The following is a 19417-nucleotide window of genomic DNA, read 5'->3' as shown; positions in this document are numbered from 1 at the left end:
AGCAAGGTTGTGCATTTTCCGTACGACGCACCGCTTAGAGGTGAAATTGGGCCCGTGCTGGGCCTCACCTAACGGGCCTGCGGCCCAGTACGTCCTATTTGTAGTATAATTTGAACTAATCAAAATTTAATTATGTTTCTTAATAAGTTATCTAAAACTTAATTTACTGAATAAATTATTATGCATAAATAAATACTAAATTTTTTAAAAAATATCATTATAAAATAAACTCAGGAATATTTGAAAAATCAGAAAAATATGCTATTGTATCCTTCAATTGTGCGCCAACCTAATTTTGAAGCTATTTTTAGCATTGCTGTTATAAGACCAGGCAATTTCATTATCAAAAGGAAGAATACAGCAGATAACACCACCCAAAAGCTACTGTTTACAAAATAACAAACCACAAAAACAACAAGCAAAATGACATAAACTAACATATATGCATAACATTCAAATCCCAACATTATTATTCCAAATCCCATTATATTTATTTTTATTATCACCATCATCATCATCATCACTTAATTTCTCCCTAAAACTTTGCACCCCAACCTATAAGACACATAAGCATCAATGCAAGCATACTGAACCTGGGCCTCACGTAAGGTCCTCACCTCCCAATTACTCATTGTCACCCACTTGGGCTTTTCCATATTAAGGCCCAAAATTTCCCTAGCATATCCTTTGAGGCCCAAACGTTGTTGGCCCAATAAGCCCAAATAGTCCCTGCACAATTGGTCCAGGTCCATGGACTCGCCACAAACAAGCCCATAATCATTCCTCAGCTTCGTCACATCACCATCGACCCCAACACCAACCAAAATTACGTCGTTGCCATTGAGAAAATTTTTAACAGATTGAGGTATGTAGTCCATGTAGAAGAGCTGGAGTATGAGGCATTTGTTTCCCACACACAGTTGAAGTGTGGCCACTTTGTTGTGAGCCCACCTACTGTATTGCGGCTTCCATTCACAGTCGAGGCCGACGATGATCCGACCACCCCAATGCGCGGCACGGACGGTCCTGATCCAATCCTCAGCGGGTGAAGCTTCGTTGGTCACGGTGGTGTCTATAATCTGAGTGGAGAAACGCACAGTGTGTTGCGTGGTGGATGGAGATGGGGATGTGGAGATTGTGAGTTCGCTGTATCTACGGTACATTTTTGCATGAGTTGGACTAGGGATCAATGGTTTAGAGATTGCATGGAAACACAACTATTTATAGTATTCAATTCTCTGTTGAAGAGTCGAGATGTATTTATTAATTTCTAAACGTTTAGAGTCCCCAACATTTGGAAACTTGTAGGTCAACGCAGAAAACGAAGAGTTTTCAGATTTTATTTGTGAGTTATAGCTTTTAAAATCCCCATGATACGTGTGTGTTTTTACTTTTTACTTATTACGCAGGTACCTAAATTTACATCAGTTTAATTGCGATGGAGATGGAAAATCGTTAAGGTTGGGAAAATGTTAATGGGCCCAGACTGTTCCACGGTTTAATTAATTTTGTTGGTTTAATGGGCCAGTCCAGCCCATTTGCACAGCGAGTGCTTCTCGGTGGAACCAAAACCAATCTCGGCCGTCGGATCATGATCCGATCGTCCACGCCGTTCGTCGTCTCTCGAACCTCTGCTCCGTTCTACATTTCCACTCTCCTCGATCAACACCCTCGTCTCCTTCGTCTTCTACGCTCGCGAAAGAGCGATCGATCGATCGATTAATTGAGGGAGAGAGAGAGAGAAAGAGAGACAGAGAGGGAGAGGGAGAGCGAGATGTTTCTGCGGCGGATTCTGAGCGGGGGGTTAGGGGGGATGATGATGGCGAAGGTGAAGCAGACGACGGGGATCGTAGGGTTAGAGGTGGTGCCCAACGCGCGGGAGGTGCTGATCTCTCTCTACACGAAGACGCTCAAGGAGATCCAAGCCGTTCCCGAGGACGAGGGCTATCGCAAGGCCGTGGAGAGCTTCACGCGCCACCGCCTCCGCATTTGCCAGGAAGAAGAGGATTGGGAGCAGATCGAGAAGCGCGTCGGCTGCGGACAAGTGGAGGAGCTCATCGAAGAAGCCGAGGATGAGCTCAAGCTCATCGCAAAGATGATCGGTTTGCTCTAGCTCCCCTATCTTCGCATTTTCTTTTAATTTTGCTCCGTTTTGATCTCTTGATGTACTATTTGATGGATGGTAGTTTTTGGTTTGATTTGGTAGTTCGTAATGTGGATTGGTCGTGTTGGTTTACATATATTAGATCGGAATAGAGAGTAGAGACGAGTATTCGACCTAGAAAGGTAGATCAGATATACCATTTCTACTGAACTGTAGCTTTGATTTGAGGTTTTCAAAGGAGAGGGTGATAAGCTATTCTCTATGATTTGTAGCTGTTAGAAACTAGTGCACGTGGATTGGTTTTTCACTAAACGAGTGGTGTGGGGTGACAATATTTTCTGGTTCTAGAAATTCGATCATAAATGTACATATCTTTCCAGTAGTAATACCAATCGAATTTCTTAATGGTCTATTGGAGGAGCGCACGCCTTTTTTGCACAAGGATTGGAAAGGGTGAAGAGGGTTGCATAACAAGAGATGGAAGTGGATGGATTAGTAACCATATTTTTCCATATAGTTTAGGCTCTAATTTCATGATGTGGATCATCCTGCTTAATGAAAGAGGTGAGGAACTATTTATAATATCTAAAACTCTTTGGTAAGCGACCAATTATTGTTTGCTTAAGAATGTAAACAATTCAAATTGCGTGAAGCACTAAAGTACCCAACATTCTATTTCCTCGTTGCCAAGACAAATTTATTTGGGTCATCCTATGAGAAATATGGCATTAATACATTACATGTGCTAGGGAATAAATTCTTGCTGAAGATTGAAAAATAGAATGGAAGATTGTATGATTTAAGCAAATCAGAGCGAAGTTGCATAGCCATCTATCTTTTCACATATTCTTTCATAACTTTTGTTCTATGAGTTAGCCCACAATTATTTGACATGAAAAAAGGAACTGAATTGTAGTGTCAGGTCCAACCGCGTTATAGGCAAACTTGTTTTATATGATGTAAGTGTCAAAAACTTTGAATTGGCTGCCTGGCCATATAATTACTACAGTAATATCTTCTTGCTAAGATCCTAATATTTTATTATTATGTTTAAGTTTTCTTTTATCATTTCATCCATACAATCAAATGGACAATGACTCACCTTGATATTGATACGTGTTGAGGGTTATACTTTTTTTGTATATGGAACCTGTGTGGCCTCCATCTACATTTTCATCTCTTGAATCTTGATCATGTTTTCTATGTTTCCATCTTATTTAGCTTATGCAATTGATGTTTATGCTTGAGGGTTTGCTTGCCTTTCCTCTCATTTTTTTTGCCGACCCCGCCCAGTAGAAACTGTAGAATAGATTTGTGGATTCTGATGACATATTGATTCTCCATTTTGAAGTCATAGAGATGTTACACTTGATAACTATAGATCTGTCGAGAAAGACAATATCCAATTCTTGTTTGCTCCCGAATGTATACATCTACAATTTTTGAGGAAAAAGATGGAAGGAAAAGGAGAGAAAGGATGAGAATGTAGAGGAGAACTGCCATACTTTATTTTACTATTGAACAAACATAAGCATGGCCGTCTAGACATCTCATATACAAGGTAAGAAGCTTTACGTTTATGCTTATAAAGCAAGGGAATTCTCTTCGTGTAGTAGCTCCCCTGCAGCCAACTTTGAGATGGAATAGTTCTCAGTTTTCTGCTCACTGACTCTTCACACTGGATTCAATATTATACGTATGGATAGAACTAATATTCTGTAAGTTTTTACTTTTGTTCTGGAAAAAGAATTAGAAAAGAGGTGGCTGATAGAAAAGAGACCTTACAAGCAGCAATCTTTATTTTATTTTTTCTGGCTAACCATTTAGAACAACCTTATTATCTTAAAACATAGCTAAAATATCATGACACAAATGGTGCCGAACCTTTATATAGAATTATAGAGTATTATTTGGCTATTGTTGCTGATTATGTACTTTAGATGAGAGCTTCTTAGGAGCACTAACTTAAGCAACTCATTGCTGCAGTGGTGTGAGTTGTATATACAATTTTAATCTCATTACTAGGAAAAGGTCAAGCAGATCTCAAGGTGATGGATTAGACTTATAATATGTTTAAAGGATGATACAACAAGGGGTCGCAGAGAAGGACCTGATTAGACTGTCCCAACTCAATGTGACCTGTTTACCCAACACATCTGATAAAGCAGTCTATCCGGAGCATGAAATGTTAACCTGGTGCAAGCTGGGTTTACATCAGGCCATGAATTCTTGGGAGTGCAATTTGACTCAGCAATCTCTACCAGATAGGGCTGCTTATTTACCTTTTCCCAATTTAATGTTAAATGAGCTTGGTTCTTTTGAGAAAAATTAACCAGCTTGGAGGTAGACCCAACCAGAATTCATCTAAATTGGATTATTGCTGCCCTATGTACTCCAGAGCCTGTTAATTATTGTAATGCTTCTGTTCTTTCATATTCATAAGGTTTAGTAGTACCTGACAACACACTGGTTAACGAGGAGCTTTTTCACATTGTTGGGCTTCCATTTTGGATGGGGAGATCATATAATGTATGTAGAGACCAGCTAGATGGCGACATCACTGACTATTTAACATTTCTGCGTTTATAGGGATCCTCCACTTAAATGATTTATCATTTCTTTTGCTAATTTCATGGTGGTTCTATTCCTAGCCTTTCTTTTTCCTTTTTCCTGTTGGCATACAAGGAATGGAAATTTACTCTCCTTGTTAACCTCTTTCTAATCTGCAGAGTGGGATCCCTGGGGTGTTCCTGAGGATTACCAATGTGAGGTCATTGAAGACGACGCCCCAATCCCCAAACACGTCCCTCAGCACCGACCCGGCCCCCTTCCTGAGGAGTTCTATAACACGCTCGAAGCAGCCACTACAAAACCAGCTCTTAAGGATGAATCTGCCCCTCAATTGAAGGAGTAGAGTGTTTGGCTTCAACAAACGTTGTGACGTATCGTAAAAACTTTTAAATTATGCGCCATGGATGTCCTTGCTCCCTTCTAGGACAGGAAATAATGTTTCATAAATACTATTTTTGTTTAAAGATCTTCTTGTCTGTTCCTGTAGCTCATCATCCAGTGCTGTGACAAAATATGTTTTTTTTATTGCGGAAAAAAGAAGATCTGCAGCTACTCTATTGCGTTCTTCTTTTTCTTTTTTTTTTGCCCCTCTTGATACTGTATGAAAGAATCGTGGTTAACGTCTGAGTGTATCGCATTGAAAAGGTTCTGCGGAGCAGGGGCTGTTCGAGTAGTTATTTCTTCTTTGTGTTTTACACTGTATTTGCAATTAGTTCCCTTATTTTTTTTAAAAAAAAACTTAGTGAGGAAATTGGCTAATTAGTGCAGGGCTTTACAATAGTATTCCATCACCACCTTAATTTTTTGTATACATGCTTATCCACGTCCACATTGATCTCCCGCGCCACGCCTTATAAAAAAAATAAATTGAATGCTGTGCGGGCCACTGGCCACATAGAGAGTGCCACGTGGTCACTTAGCAGAACCGTTTGTTTATAAAACTTGAGACTAATCACAGTCGTCCAACTGTTGCCTTAATCAACGGTCCAGATGTCTCCTGATCTCCCGCCGTTCCCGCCTCCCAAGTTTTAGGCACGAGACCCTCTTCACCGCCCCGCCATTTAAAGCAGAACTTCTCTCTCCCCACCCGCTCTCTCTCTCTCCTCTTCGTCGACGCAGCGAAGGAAGCTGAGGAAACGGGGAGCGAAGCGAAAACCCTAGCAATCGTTCTCCTCTCTCTAATGGCGCACGAGGACCTCCCAATCCCGATCTTCTCCTCCCTCGATCCGATCTATGGCGAAGGATCTCACCTCGACGAGGCTAAGCTCCGATTCGATAGACTTAAATCCAAGTTCGCCGAGGTGTTTGGGCACCATCCAGAGGTCTACGCTCGATCCCCAGGTTCTTCTTCGTTGTCGATCTCCGATTTGCTTTCTTTTGATCCAGAAACAGTTTAATTGTCAACGGAATTGGTGGATTTTCATCGAAATTTACTTTGAATTTTAGGTAGGGTTAATTTGATCGGTGAGCATATAGATTACGAGGGCTATTCGGTCCTTCCGATGGCCATAAGGCAGGATACGATCGTGGCAATCAGGAAGCGTGGAGCAGAGGAATCCCCGAAGGTGCTTCAGATCGCAAATGTGAATGATAAGTACTCCATGTGCACATACGCTTCTGATCCCAATCAGGTATAATAGAATTATAGTGTGTTTTCTTTTGTTTAATAATATCGCTTCAGGAAAATTCTAGCTGCAGTATTTGTGAGCTGTGGCCGATTCATTTACTGATTTGCTTTAGTAAAGACTAGAATCTTGCTTTATCTTGTCTTTTTCCTGGTTGGAATAAGAAACTTTACAGGTGTTTTAGAATGTTTGGAATTGGTGGGCCCTAGAAGTTGTCGAACAAAGAACAATAACTTTACCATTTCATGTTTCTTATCTATCCATTGTTAGCCACGATTGGATAAGAAAACAATATAGTTACCGAAAGTTTATGATGGATTTTTTTCCCATCGGAAAACTGCATAAATACCCTTCAAAAGAGATGTGTTCACGTGATTGCCCTACAATTGCACTTCTGCCCATTAAACTATGATGTATTTTCTCTTATTCCCTCATATGTCAAATCAGAAGAGCATGAATGCAATCCATCTTTTGGTGCAGTTTTTTCTTAAAAGTGAAAAGGAGCTTTACTTCTTGAAGCGTTCATTGTAGTCTGAAGAGTTTATCCTTTTCACCACTGCTATCCCACAGGCAGGATCAATATGATACAGACTGATGTTTGAGAAAGACCATGCAAATATAGAGAATTCTATGCATGTTGTATGCAATTCTGGTTCCGAATGTTGCTTTCATGTGATTAAACTGGAAACTCAAGCTGACAAGAAATTTGAAATGTGAGATTGACTAAATGTTCCTATGCAAGGTTTTATAACATGTTCCTTCTTCTCATATATCTATTTAATTGTCTCGTTTCGCAAGTTCTTTTCCCTACTAGTGCTCAAGGAAATTTTAGTTGTGGGCACCTGCAATAGATTCTAAAGGCTGTTAATCAATCTAAGTGATTTCCAAGACTTAATATGCTCATGGATCTTTCAACTGGATATTGAGTGGCATTGATTTGATTTAGTCTCATAGTGTGAACCTATGCCGTGGCCAACCAGCCTGCCAGTTAACTTGAAAGAATGAGATGACAAGTTGCCTTAGATAAATTGGAAACCAAGAATTTAAGTACCGTGACAAGGGATCGTACCGTAAACTTGCTAGCATGGTACGATACAGTGCGTGCTGGGCCGTACCGATGCATGCCGGTTACAAAAAAATGCATGTGTGTCGACACATAATGATATAAAAAAATTTTTTTTTTAGGAACAAAATTTTCTAGTTGCTTATTATATATTTTTATCAAATCTTTTAAATTTTATTAAAAAATATTACTTACTAATTTAAAGTAAAAAAAATTTTAAACTGTGCCATTGGCACAGAGGTTGTATCGTACCGGCATCTTATTGGCACGATATGCTACGGTAGATACGGCCCATGCCGATAGGTACTTAAATCCTTGATGGAAATCCACCATTCCCCGGTCTTATCCATTACTAGAAAGTTTCTACAAAAGCATGTGGGTTTGGCCTTTTGTTCTGCGTGATGGTTATAGAGGAAACTGTTTGTGGGAGCCAAGCTATTGTTCTTCTGTAAAAATATCAAAACAAATGCACTCTTTCTTGAACATAGTTTCATTCAAATATCATTCATTCCATTCTGCTGGATCTTTGGTGTTGTTCTTATGTGAATATTGAGTGATAAATTATGAAAACTTTTCTTTCATGAGCATTTCTTATAGCTTTTGTGAACATGTTCTGTTGTGTAGGAGGTTGATTTGAAGAACCACAAATGGGGCCATTATTTTATTTGTGGGTACGATTGAACTTGGTATTTATGAAGCTGCTGTTCATTTTTATTCTTATTATGTGAACAGTAAGCTATTACGGGCTTTTGATCTTTTGACAACTGTGTATTGTGTACACATAACAAATGTTCCTCTTCTGCAGATACAAAGGATTCTATGAATATGATAAGTCGAAAGGAATAGATGTTGGTCCGCCAGTTGGCCTTGATGTAATTGTCGATGGAATTGTCCCTACAGGTAGCATTTTTTGTTGAATGGCTTTTTATGTTTCACTGCTTTTCCTCTTTACCATTTTGTTCAGTAATGTCTGCTTATAATGTCTCTTATCAAGGGATACTCTACTTCTTGTTTGATTGTAGGGTCAGGACTTTCAAGTTCGGCAGCATTTGTTTGTTCAGCAACCATAGCTATCATGGCTGTCTTCAACATGAATTTTCCAAAGGTTAGCTCTTCTGTGACTGATGCCACACCATAAATGTCTAGCTTCACATATATTTTTCTTATATTACTTTTATCTTGTTTCTGGTTGATAGTTGATCAAGCTCTTTATGACTAGGTTATGCTGCTGTCTCTAATGCACGGCATACATCTAGTTACGAGAAATGCTTATGAAAGATCACCACTCATCAGGAAGAATGTGCAACATGAGAAAATATATTAATCAACCACCATATTCTTTTTCGGCAATATATTGAGAAGAGCAAGTCACGTCTAGTTTGGAGCATCGAATCCCAGATTATTAGGTTATCCATTTTTCCTAAGTGGACCAAACAATTAGGATATCTTGTTGTCTTTGCTTAAAGCTTTGTCATCCTCTCTCCTTGGAATCTATTTATCCACAACAACTTGCCTCAAATGCCTCCCGTCCCTTCATGGTTATTCCTTGCGTACCCCTTGTAATACATTGCACCTTTCTTCATTTCATTCAAAAATAGCATGATCATCATTACATATTTAGGGGTCATTTCTGTTTCATCTAGCCTTTGGCAACATGAAAATGATATGTTTGTTCTGATTTACATGTTAAACTTCCAACAGCCGAACATCCAATTCATACTGTTTGAATGCCGAATGTCAGGTTAGTAATAAGATAAAGCAATTGATAACTTGTCTGGAAGCTTTCAAAAAGAGAGAATTCATCTAGAAAAGTCCAAAAGAGAGAACTATTCTGTTCTGGATTATTTCTATTTATTTCTCCTTGTATCTTGTTATGTACGCAAAAAGACAGGTCCAATTGATGAGGAGGTATACAGACGGTGGATTTGCATAAATTTATTTTTAATAGAAAGTTCAAATTAGTCTAATTTTTATTCTTTTTTTGCAGAAAGAGATTGCTCAGCTTACATGTGACTGTGAACGCCACATTGGAACACAATCAGGAGGCATGGACCAGGTAAAGTAACACTGACCTATCCTTTTGATCACGCCAAGTCAAATTTGAAGGGAACAAAGAAAGAAGCAGAATTGACTGTTAGCAACTTGAAACTGGCATATAAGTGATTTTGATGTCATCAACCAATTATACTTAATTCGCTAGATATATTACATACTGAGCGAGATAGTCCATTTATTGTCTCTAATACTTCGACTGAAATATTCTATTTGATAGGCGATCTCCATCATGGCAAAATCTGGATATGCTGAGCTAATAGATTTCAATCCAATCCGGGCAAGCGACGTGCAACTTCCAGCAGGTGGGACATTTGTTATTGCCCATTCACTTGCAGAATCTCAGAAAGCAGTTACTGCTGCAACGAATTATAATAACCGTGTTGTGGAATGTCGCTTGGCTGCTGTAAGCTTTTCTTTCCTCTCAAAATGAAGTTTTTCATTTTTGCAAGTTCAGTACTAAAGTTATTTCCAGAAAGGAGAGGAAGGCAAAGAGATTTTTAAGAGAGGGTGGTGACATAAGATATGCTAGTGGCGTTGGATATGTCTAGCTGGTCTTCATCTGTTTTCAAAAAAATTTCTTGCAAGTTTTCTTTCAGATAATGAAGTACTGAGTTTGTAGCCCTTAAATAGTTTCCTGCGCTACTCACTGCAGATCGTCCTTGCTATAAAACTAGGAATGAAGCCAAATGAAGCAATCTTGAAAGTGAAAACCCTCTCTGATGTTGAGCAGTTGTGCATATCATTCGCTGAGAGTCGTGGATCCGCCGATCCTCAAGTTGCTGTGAAGGTACTGCTTTCTCTCTTTCCTTAAACTAGTTTGCATGCATACCCTGTACATTATGTTACCTTTAGAATCGTGAAGTAATCAATCCATTGATAATTCTTTGGTTGCAATTGAATGCAATCAACTTGTACTTCTGTTCTTTCTTTTTGCATGCTTCTATGTATAGATTATTTCTCTTAGCTAGGTGAATAGTGAATAAACCTCTTTTGTGGCAATATTAGTAGCTATCTATTGAAAGAACATCATTTCATTTATGCAGGAGTTCCTAAATGAGAAGCCCTATACTGCAGAAGATATTGAAAAGATAATATTGGAGCCCCTTACATCGATCCTAAAAAATTCAGCTACTTCACTAGATGTGCTAAAAGCTGCTAAGCATTTTAAGCTATTTCAGGTGATTCTCTTTTTTCGTCTTCTTTATTATACTTTTCATTCTGTGTTTTGAAGTGATTCATTGTCTTCTCTCCTGAAGTTGCCATTCATGATCTTTTATTCATTAGAGAAATTTGTCTATGATGGTTCTAGCATTTACATTTTATTATTGGGAACATGTGAGGAAAAGAAAATAGTAACACAGGATGCAGATTTACATGGTGAAATGCCATTTGCATATACTCTTCTTTGTTCCCTCTGCATAATAGTTATTGTGGATGCAAGTAAGTTATCTTCTCAATTATCTAATTTGGTACTAAATTATGATTATTCCCAGCGGGCCTCCCACGTCTACTCTGAAGCTAAGCGTGTCTATGCGTTCAGGGATACTGTTTTAGCAAAACTCAGGTGAATATTCAACACCTCCAACCTAGCTTTGAGACTACAGAAATTGGTAAAATATAATATCTACTTTGAGACTACAGAAAAAAGAATTAATGCAATGGCATAACAACCTCGTTTGTGAATGAAATAATGACATAGTATATCTTGAAATTGGTGACACATAATATCTACTTTGAGACTACAGAAAAAAGAAGAAAATAGGTTAATACAGAGATACCCTAATGCTTAGAGAGTTGGTGCGCATAACAACGCTCCATTGTAGTTTTAAATACATTGTACATATCCTTGCCTAGTATAAAGGATAGATTACTAATTTCTTTTCTCTGCATCTCCTTTCCATTCTCTTTTTTTTTTTTCGTTTTTTGTAGATGGTTCCCTTCCATTTGTGACATATTATCTTAATGCCGAGAAACAACGATCGGCCTTGCAGATTAGCATGCTGAATGTCTAATTCCCTTAATATCTTTTGCAGTGATGATGACAAGCTCAGCAAACTTGGTGATCTCATGAATGAGAGCCACCATAGCTGCAGTGTTCTTTATGAGTGCAGGTATTACTTATGAGCCACCTCATTCATAGTCACCATTCAATCATGCTATATTGCAAGGCCTTTATCCTCTATTCTTCTTTTAGTCAGTTGACCAGTACTATTGTTTTGCTGGCACTTAAAAGAACAGTACGTTTCAAAAACCAAATTATTTATTGTTGTCAACTAGTTACACTAGATCTGGATGGTAATTTCTGCAAGTGAACTCGCTAGTACCAGTCCGGTTCATATTAAATAGATTAGTTTCTTATATAAGGGACCAGCTAAGCTGTATGATTTCTTGAACATTTCAAAGCTGTACCATCAGCATTCATCTTTTTTAACATCATCTTCCCTTTACAGCTGCCCAGAGTTGGAAGAGCTTGTGAAAACCTGTCGAGATAATGGCGGGCTGGGGGCGAGGCTTACAGGTGCTGGTTGGGGCGGTTGTGCAGTCGCGTTGGTTAAAGATAGTATCGTTTCCCAGTTTATAATCAAGTTAAAGGTTAGTTGCCCATAGAAAATGCTTCACTGAAATGTTGCTTAAGGTCTCTGATAATCTGATTATTTCCAGTACTGGTTTTTAAAAAACTTAGCCTTCCTAGTTACTGACTTCTGCAGCTTTCTAGTTGCATTGTTCTATTTTGTTGTACGTTTTATCAACTCCGCATGTCTCAGATTGAGTACGCTCTTCCAATTCAAGATAATTCCGCTCTTCCAATGCAAGATAATTCGCAGAACAATATGGTTTACATGCTGTTTTTTTTTGGTACCCTATCGCAGGAACTGTTCTACCAGTCAAGGATTGACAGAGGTATCATTAACAAGAACGAAACCGATCTGTATGTCTTCGCATCTAAGCCGTCAAGTGGAGCAGCAATATTTAAATTTTAGATCTTTTATTTTGTTCTTCCATTCTCTGCATTTTCTTGTGTTTGCATTTATATATAGAGAGAGTATGACTACTGTGCTATTAAGAGCACAATAATTTGTGTGCTTTTAAGTTTCTAACTATTTATCAATTTTAATAGATGATTACGGTGAGAGAAAGATTGTCACCCATCAAAATTTACGAATAATTTGAAATTTAAAGTATAAGTACTGATGTACTTCTAATAGCACAGTAGTCATGCTCTCTCTCTCTATATATATATATAATAATAATTGGGATGATGCGTCTCTTCTTATCATGAATAATGTATAGCAAATGCAGCTAATATGGCATTTACATGCTAGGGGTGAGATGAGAAGCACATAATAATACATTGATACTTAGCATTAGAGAAGCAATTATCCCATGATGATGTGAAGCAATACACCAGTATGTAACGAACATATATTTTCCATTCAAAACTCTGGCTATTTGTGTACATAAGCTGCAAATTAAGCACGCATATGCCCCAAGGGGAAAATTGCCAACAGTTTCTGAAAAGATTAGTCCCAAACAAATTACATAGGCAACATGTATTCAAAAAGCACTCACTAGATTAGCGGAAAACTAAAAAGCTGTCAGCTGAAGAAGTCGACTCCCTACAGCAGCCGGTACGTTAAGTAGGTTTTTATGCTAGCAGCAAGCTAATACAAACCCTAGCTATGCAAGTCCAGGTTAGGCTCGCCTACAGTGTAGTAAGCTAGAGAGCTCAAGGGACAAGAAGCGCGAAGCTGAAATAGATTCGGGAAGAAACCTACGGGTATGAGATCCGGGTGTTGATGAATCGGGCCGAAGGGTGTGCTGTTCGGGTGGTGATGAATCAGGCTGAAGGACGCGAGTTGGTCGTCTTCTTTGGGTGCAAGCTTCGTCCGTTTCGTCGATGCTCCGATCGGTAGGTCCGTACTGGCGATAGCTTCCACGTCGTAATTGCTAATCTCGAAGTTGGTGACCGCGTTCACTCCTCTGAACTTGATTGCAGCTACGTCGTATGCCTCGGCAGCTTCCTCTTCCGTCGCTGAAGAGAATATACGAAGTGTGGGAAAAGCCAGTTATAATTAATTAGCAGAACACCAAGTATGATGATGATGATCTGGTACGTTGATAGGGCCTGCAGCAGCTTACCAAAAGTTCCTAGATAGAGATCCTTGTTGCCTGCGACCCGGCCTATCCTCGCTTGCCACCGTCCATGTTGGTGATGCCTAACAGTTTTAAGGGAGGCGGTTATCGTTAGGCATATTAGAGGGGAAAAAAAAAGGTTAATATAAAGTTAATGGACGCGCTACTATAGAAGATATTTATCTGCAATTTTCTCATAGATAAATTTTGACTCACCTCGTTACTCCTCGATATATGGAAGCACCTCTTGAAAAGCCACTGCTTTTTCTGCAACACTCCGATTTAAGTCCAATATGAGGGCATGCAAACTGCATCAACTTATGACAGTGTATTAAAAATATCTGACTGTTACCTTCGTAAGGATGCTATGAATTCTTGCTTCGTCATGTCCTTCATATTCTCAATCTCATTGCTATAATTTTCTACCTGAAAACGCAAAGAGTAGATCTCTTCACCAGTATTCCCACGAGGATGACAGTACAAATTACGAAGGACTCTTGAAAACAATACTATTTTTTTTTTCCATCTTTCTTGAGGCCTTGCATGTCTCATTCTTGTACCGTAATTCACTTTCTCAATGAAATAAAGCGGGTAGCGAGCTTCTCCCACAAAAAAAAAAAAAAAAAAAAAAAAAAAAAAAAAAAAAAAAAAAAAAAAAGTGGCCGAGAGAAATACAGCCTTATTGACTTGCCTACCATGTGGATTGTACCTCTTGCTTATACAAACAAAAGAAATTCAGGTAAGTGTTTAAGTTAATTACTGGAAAATTTGTAGCAGCAGTAGGACCCCAATACTTTAAAGCTGCGAGATCGTAAGCCCTTGCTGCCTTTTCCTCTTTGTCATAGCCACCTGAATTCAAGTTAACCCACAACTCGACTTCACAACCAAAGAGTTCTTAAAACAAAATTCAAAGAAACCGAATAGAAAGAGTTGCAACTTACCTAAGTAAACTGAAGCATACACACAATTGTTTTTGTCAGAGATTAGGTAAGCCACATGCAAAAAATAAATTAAGAGTTCACATCAGTCAAATAGAAAAAATAAATTTCAAAAAAAAGCTAGCAGTGATGAGACCAAACAGCAATGAGGAGAATAATTGTAACAAGGCAGATAATAGCCGCAAAAATAATAGAAACAAGATGTAGCAGTGATAATTTATTTGAGTGAAAAAATTAGAAGTAAGCCGTTCTGTAGCACGAGAAAATTAGAGAGCCGGCCCTGATTCTAAACATTCAATAACAGGCCAACCATGCTAAATAAACTGAAATTTAATCACCCAGAAAAGTAAACCATATTAGTTTAGATGAACCATCAAAATCTGTTTTCGAGCTAATCACGTGCGTCGTCGATGGCTTGCATGTCAATGCACACATACAAAGGAGAAGAAGCTCTTACGAGGGGCTCACTTTAATTCGGTCAAAGACATATATTGATGGGACCCCCTCGCCTACTACTGAGAGAACTGCATCCGCCGCAGAGGGATGGAGGGGCTGGAGAGGCCACGGGACTCGAACTGATGAGTTCGAGGGTCTCTGCTCGTAGCAATGTGTCGTCACATCACCCCACAATCCGCTTCCACAACATCCACATCTATCTATCTATCCTATCCTATCTATCTATCTATCTATCTATCTATGTTCTATCCATTCTAAAGCCCAAATGGCTCTTTCCGTTTCAATTTTTTTATGACGGAGACTTTGACGACCGAGTTCCTCCCTGATTCGATCCTAGGACCAATAAACGCTACTAGGCTTCCACCTATGCCATAGCTAGGCTTTTCACTTCACCCAACAAGTGGTGCGACTGGAGCAAACATCCGTAACCTTTTTGGATATGGGTGGGTTTTGATTTTGTTTTGTTAATTTTTTTTTTTTTACTTTCCGGCTGGCCCCACGAGCCCAATTTGAAAGAACGTTTGTGTTGACGGGTTTGAGGTTGAAGTTGAACCCACCACCAATGTGGGATCCAAACAGCTATCAGAAAAGGGCCGGGGGCGAATCATTTTTCTTTTTTTGAGTACTAAATAAATAAACTAGTCCCTCTCTTTTATTTAATAAATAAAACTAATTCCTCCTCATATGGAAAAAATTTATTATACAATACTTACACCACATCATCTATTTTAAATTAATTATATTTTTTAAAAAATATATATAAAAATATTTTTTAAAAAATATAATTAAATCTAAAAAATAAATTTAGTTGATTGACACTATCACATCATCACTATAACTCTTGCATTCCTAAGCTTGGATACGGCTTGCACAGTCAGCTCTACTTAACTCATGCACTGTCACTGTCTTCTCCACCAACCCCCGAACGGATAAAATTTTGAAATACAATAGATGTACTAGTAACGTGAACGTAATAAATTAATTAAAAATTTTTTAAAAAAAAATATATATCTCACCATGATTATAAAAATATATTTTTATTATAATTTTATTTGAAAAGAAAAAAAATAATTAACTTATTATTGATGATATAGTGTAAGTGTGATAGTATAGAATTTCTCACCGAGCGGCGGCATCTCACAGTCACAGAGGACTATCCATCAATCATCGACCAGGCTAATATCCATGCTTTACTCATTGAAATTATTATTATTATTATTCTTGTTGAAACGTGCTTTGGGTCTGTAACTATAAATTGAAAAATATTATTTATGCACTCAATTAAAAATTAATTTTTAATGAATTATATACATGATCCATTCAAGAAATCTATTTTACAAATAAGAATGTGCTGAAACTAAATACGACAAAATAGATATTGGAATAAGCAGAGTAGAGCATTTATCTCGATAATGCTACTTACATATTTTTCGGTTCGGTAGGTAATTGATATATTGATAAAATATTTATGTCTCACATTCTTAAAAAAAATATACATTAATTAATAAAAATTTTGTGTATTATAGTACTAGCATGTTAATAGTATATTAATGGTTATAAATAGATAATATTACAAGAGATCTATGGTAATGTCTTTTCTTCTTTGTTTCTAGTTGGATTTCTATCAAATTAACTTTAAAAATAAAATGGTATGATAGCTACTTGTAAATTTCTTCAGAGTTTTGAGAAAAGAGACCCACAGTTCAAATTTCAATGTAAGAAGCTGAAGGCCTGACGCAGTTTTTTACTGCAACACCGCTTCAAATTTCAATGCATACTCATACGAATGCCTCATTATATTAGTTCAGTGTGACATATCACACATTATATATATATATATATATATATATATATATATATATATATATATATATATATATATATATATATAGAGTCCGGCTACTATATTTTTTAAAAAAACGTAAGGAGTTGGCACGTGCGTACCTTGCCTACCCTTGCGTTTCTGTCCCTCCCTCTGGCACGTGTTATCCCACAGGTGCGCCTCGTACCTCCCCGTCCACCTGTGCCTGCGCCCCCACGTTCCCACACGTGTGCAAATTAACAAACAACTCACGTTCTAGGCCTCTACGCTCTCTAAAAATAATAATAATTATAATTATTATTATTATTATTCTCTTATTATTATCTAATTAAATTAATAATTACCTGGTAACACCTCGGTACGCTGAGGTTCTCTTACACGAGCCCACCGCCGCACTCCGCTCCGATCGCGGCTGCGCCGCCGCTAGCATCGGCGGCGGCGGCGGCGGATACGACGGCACGGTGATTTCGCGGCCGGATTCCGGCGAGTACCCGGCGGAGGCGGAGGCGGCGCCGCCGATCACCGACGAGGGCTCCTCCGCCATTTCCGAGCTCGCGGAGGCGAGGAGAAATGGGTAGGGCACTTCGTAGCCGCGCCGATCGGTAGCGCCCGTGAAGGAGGCGGACGAATCGTGGGCGTCGGCTAGGGTTTCGATGCACGGATCCAACGGCGGGGATCCGTGCGCCGCGGCGGTGTCCTCGAGCTTCATTGCCTGGGAGAGGAATTGGTACGAAGCGGCGTCGTGGTGGGAGGAAGGGACGATCGGATCGGAGGCGTAGGCTGAGGCGTAGGGGGTGAGGAGCATTTCGATCGGAGGTAAGGAGAAGGAGATCCAGGTGTTGGGGGGGGCCATGAATCTCGATCTCGAGCTCGATCCCGATCGATCTCTTCGATCAAGGACTCCACCGAATTAGTAAGTAGTAAGCGAGAATTAGGGTTTAGGAAGATGAAACCTCCCGATGAAGAAGAAGACGAGGACGACGAGCGAGAGAGAGAGAGAGAGAGGGGAGGACGAAAAGGGCGTACGTGGGGTTTGTTGAGGGAACTCGTCTCACATCAGCTATATATAAAATAGTGAGCGCTTTTTGTTCCCGCTTTTTTAATAATTTATTATTAATTTATTCATGTTATTATTTCTTTTTTTTTTAAGAGAGAGAACTTGTTTTATGTGGGGGATACCGGATACGGTCAAAGGGAAGATGTGTCTGGGAGAGGAACAGCACTGCGAGTATTCGGGCGGCGATTGAAAAAGAGAATCGCCGGAGAGTGCGTACTTTTGTAGCCGCGGGTAATAAAGTGAATAAAGATAAAGAGTGAAAAAGTTTAGAGCATAGTTTTCGTTCGCTTTTGTGGCCACGGCGAGAAATAAATAACTGTAGATACCAACTATTTCCAGCGCAATAAAAAAAAAAAAAAATAATTAATATTTAAAATTTTCAAATTAAATTCTACATGATTTATATTTTTAAAAAAATAAACGAATAGAATAACATGTTATTTTTCTCTAAAAAAAAAAATAACTGTGGATAGAAAATATATGATTATATTATATATTTCAATTATCAAGTTCCTTATAGTTTGAGGACCTGGTATAATTTAGTTAAATATACATATTTTTCCTCAATTTTGAAGAATGTAAAAATTAAAGTCCGGCTAGTATTCGCTTGCGAGCATAAACTCTTTTATACCCATAAATTTTTTACCTTTAAATTTATTTTTTTGACTATTTTCATTCATTAAATTATACTATTCAATCAACCACCTAATCAACCATAGAAAATTACTATTATTTTAGAGTGGACCATCATCATTCTAATCGCTTATATTTTTCTTCAACGATCGAAAACTTATCAATATTAAGAGTATAGTAATCCTAGCAGTAAAAATTATATTATTAGATAAAAAAGTGATAGATTCCTTGCGCTTTTTAAGCTAATGAATACTACTGTTGTCTAAAAGTGGGCACAGCATTATTCATAATTTAAGATCCAATGCTTATATATTAGCATGCTCGTCACAAAAAAAATAAAAATAAAAAAAAAAAGCACACCGGCCTAATTAGACCGTCAGAATACACCGAATCCGAACGAACAATAAAAGTGCTATTCACGGCGTTGCCGAGAATCTGTGTCTCCAATCTCTAGAAATTTGTTTGCGTGTAATTACTCACCCGATCGAAGAAAATACTCACCTGATCCTGAAGCAGAATTAAAAGGAGGGGAGACGGGACACGTGGCATTAGCTAAGAAGAAGCGGTGCCGCACGAGTCATTTTCCTCGCCTGTGTTACGACCCGTCCCCTTTTAATGGGTTCGTTCAGAGGAGAATTGCTTTGTCCGTAAGCGAATGATGCCGCGTAACACCCAACCACGTACTTCTCATGGCTGTTTCAAAGAGTTACAATAGGAAAATAATTAATTGTCCCCCCAACATGTAAAAAGTACATCTCATTCATACGTGCCACACTAAAAATTTAACTATTCAAATTATGTTCTATCGTAAATGAAAGATTATAAATTTTGGATCTTGAAATTTTATCAAGTAAACATTATCCGGTTTGAAAGCTTTTGTTTTTCTAAACAACTGGCTTACGAAACAGTGCTATACATACATCCTTTTGGAGGAGGGTTTATGTACGTACTTGTGTGGT

The 19417-nt window shown here is 38.4% G+C and overlaps 4 protein-coding genes across 6 annotated transcripts; 2 read left to right on the top strand and 2 right to left on the bottom strand.

Annotated features, from left to right (window-relative positions):
• On the bottom strand, positions 525-1163 carry LOC109708679 (Werner Syndrome-like exonuclease). The gene has a single exon (XM_020230491.1). It carries the CDS (start codon positions 1161-1163, stop codon positions 525-527), a length of 639 nt encoding a protein of 212 aa, XP_020086080.1.
• LOC109709687 (probable NADH dehydrogenase [ubiquinone] 1 alpha subcomplex subunit 5, mitochondrial) lies at positions 1601-5352 on the top strand. Its single transcript, XM_020232013.1, has 2 exons — positions 1601-2102; positions 4834-5352. The coding sequence occupies exons 1-2, from the start codon at positions 1775-1777 to the stop codon at positions 5016-5018; spliced, it is 513 nt and encodes a 170-aa protein (XP_020087602.1). The 5' UTR covers positions 1601-1774; the 3' UTR covers positions 5019-5352.
• Positions 5712-12875, top strand: LOC109708363 (galactokinase-like). 3 transcript variants are annotated; one of them, XM_020230071.1, is made up of 13 exons: positions 5712-6016; positions 6122-6306; positions 7988-8034; positions 8169-8263; positions 8386-8468; positions 9351-9419; positions 9636-9720; positions 10093-10205; positions 10462-10596; positions 10912-10982; positions 11452-11529; positions 11869-12010; positions 12289-12875. In XM_020230071.1, exons 1-13 carry the CDS (start codon positions 5857-5859, stop codon positions 12397-12399), a joined length of 1374 nt encoding a protein of 457 aa, XP_020085660.1. In that variant the 5' UTR covers positions 5712-5856; the 3' UTR covers positions 12400-12875. The 3 variants fall into 3 exon arrangements, with proteins under 3 accessions (XP_020085660.1, XP_020085659.1, XP_020085661.1); XM_020230070.1 differs by having other exon boundaries at positions 5714-6016; positions 9636-9821; positions 10071-10205; XM_020230072.1 differs by lacking the exons at positions 5712-6016; positions 6122-6306 and adding an exon at positions 6596-7042 and having other exon boundaries at positions 9636-9821; positions 10071-10205.
• LOC109708364 (AP2-like ethylene-responsive transcription factor AIL5) lies at positions 12964-18089 on the bottom strand. The gene is made up of 8 exons (XM_020230073.1): positions 17113-18089; positions 16891-16973; positions 14494-14502; positions 14313-14401; positions 13905-13978; positions 13769-13819; positions 13559-13635; positions 12964-13451 (listed from the first exon to the last, which is right to left on the bottom strand). The coding sequence occupies exons 1-8, from the start codon at positions 17619-17621 to the stop codon at positions 13093-13095; spliced, it is 1251 nt and encodes a 416-aa protein (XP_020085662.1). The 5' UTR covers positions 17622-18089; the 3' UTR covers positions 12964-13092.

The sequence above is a fragment of the Ananas comosus genome, linkage group 4 (assembly GCF_001540865.1).
Source record: "Ananas comosus cultivar F153 linkage group 4, ASM154086v1, whole genome shotgun sequence".
NCBI lineage: Eukaryota > Viridiplantae > Streptophyta > Magnoliopsida > Poales > Bromeliaceae > Ananas > Ananas comosus.
Note: the sequence above shows the minus strand (reverse complement) of the source record. Positions and strands in the feature narration are given on the sequence as shown.

What these genes read in the sequence shown, in the direction of transcription:
- LOC109708679 (XM_020230491.1), bottom strand. Translation starts at nt 1,163, where the DNA reads ATGTACCGTAGATACAGCGAACTCACAATCTCCACATCCCCATCTCCA.
- LOC109709687 (XM_020232013.1), top strand. Translation starts at nt 1,775, where the DNA reads ATGTTTCTGCGGCGGATTCTGAGCGGGGGGTTAGGGGGGATGATGATG. An exon ending in GCTCATCGCAAAGATGATCG is followed by an intron (nt 2,103 to 4,833) that starts GTTTGCTCTAGC and finishes TCTAATCTGCAG; the next exon opens with AGTGGGATCCCTGGGGTGTT.
- LOC109708363 (XM_020230070.1), top strand. Translation starts at nt 5,857, where the DNA reads ATGGCGCACGAGGACCTCCCAATCCCGATCTTCTCCTCCCTCGATCCG. An exon ending in ACTGTTTTAGCAAAACTCAG is followed by an intron (nt 10,983 to 11,451) that starts GTGAATATTCAA and finishes TATCTTTTGCAG; the next exon opens with TGATGATGACAAGCTCAGCA. An exon ending in AGTTTATAATCAAGTTAAAG is followed by an intron (nt 12,011 to 12,288) that starts GTTAGTTGCCCA and finishes ACCCTATCGCAG; the next exon opens with GAACTGTTCTACCAGTCAAG.
- LOC109708364 (XM_020230073.1), bottom strand. Translation starts at nt 17,621, where the DNA reads ATGGCCCCCCCCAACACCTGGATCTCCTTCTCCTTACCTCCGATCGAA. An exon ending in CTGCTGCTACAAATTTTCCA is followed by an intron (nt 13,979 to 14,312) that starts GTAATTAACTTA and finishes TTGCGTTTTCAG; the next exon opens with GTAGAAAATTATAGCAATGA. An exon ending in TCTCTATCTAGGAACTTTTG is followed by an intron (nt 13,452 to 13,558) that starts GTAAGCTGCTGC and finishes TATTCTCTTCAG; the next exon opens with CGACGGAAGAGGAAGCTGCC.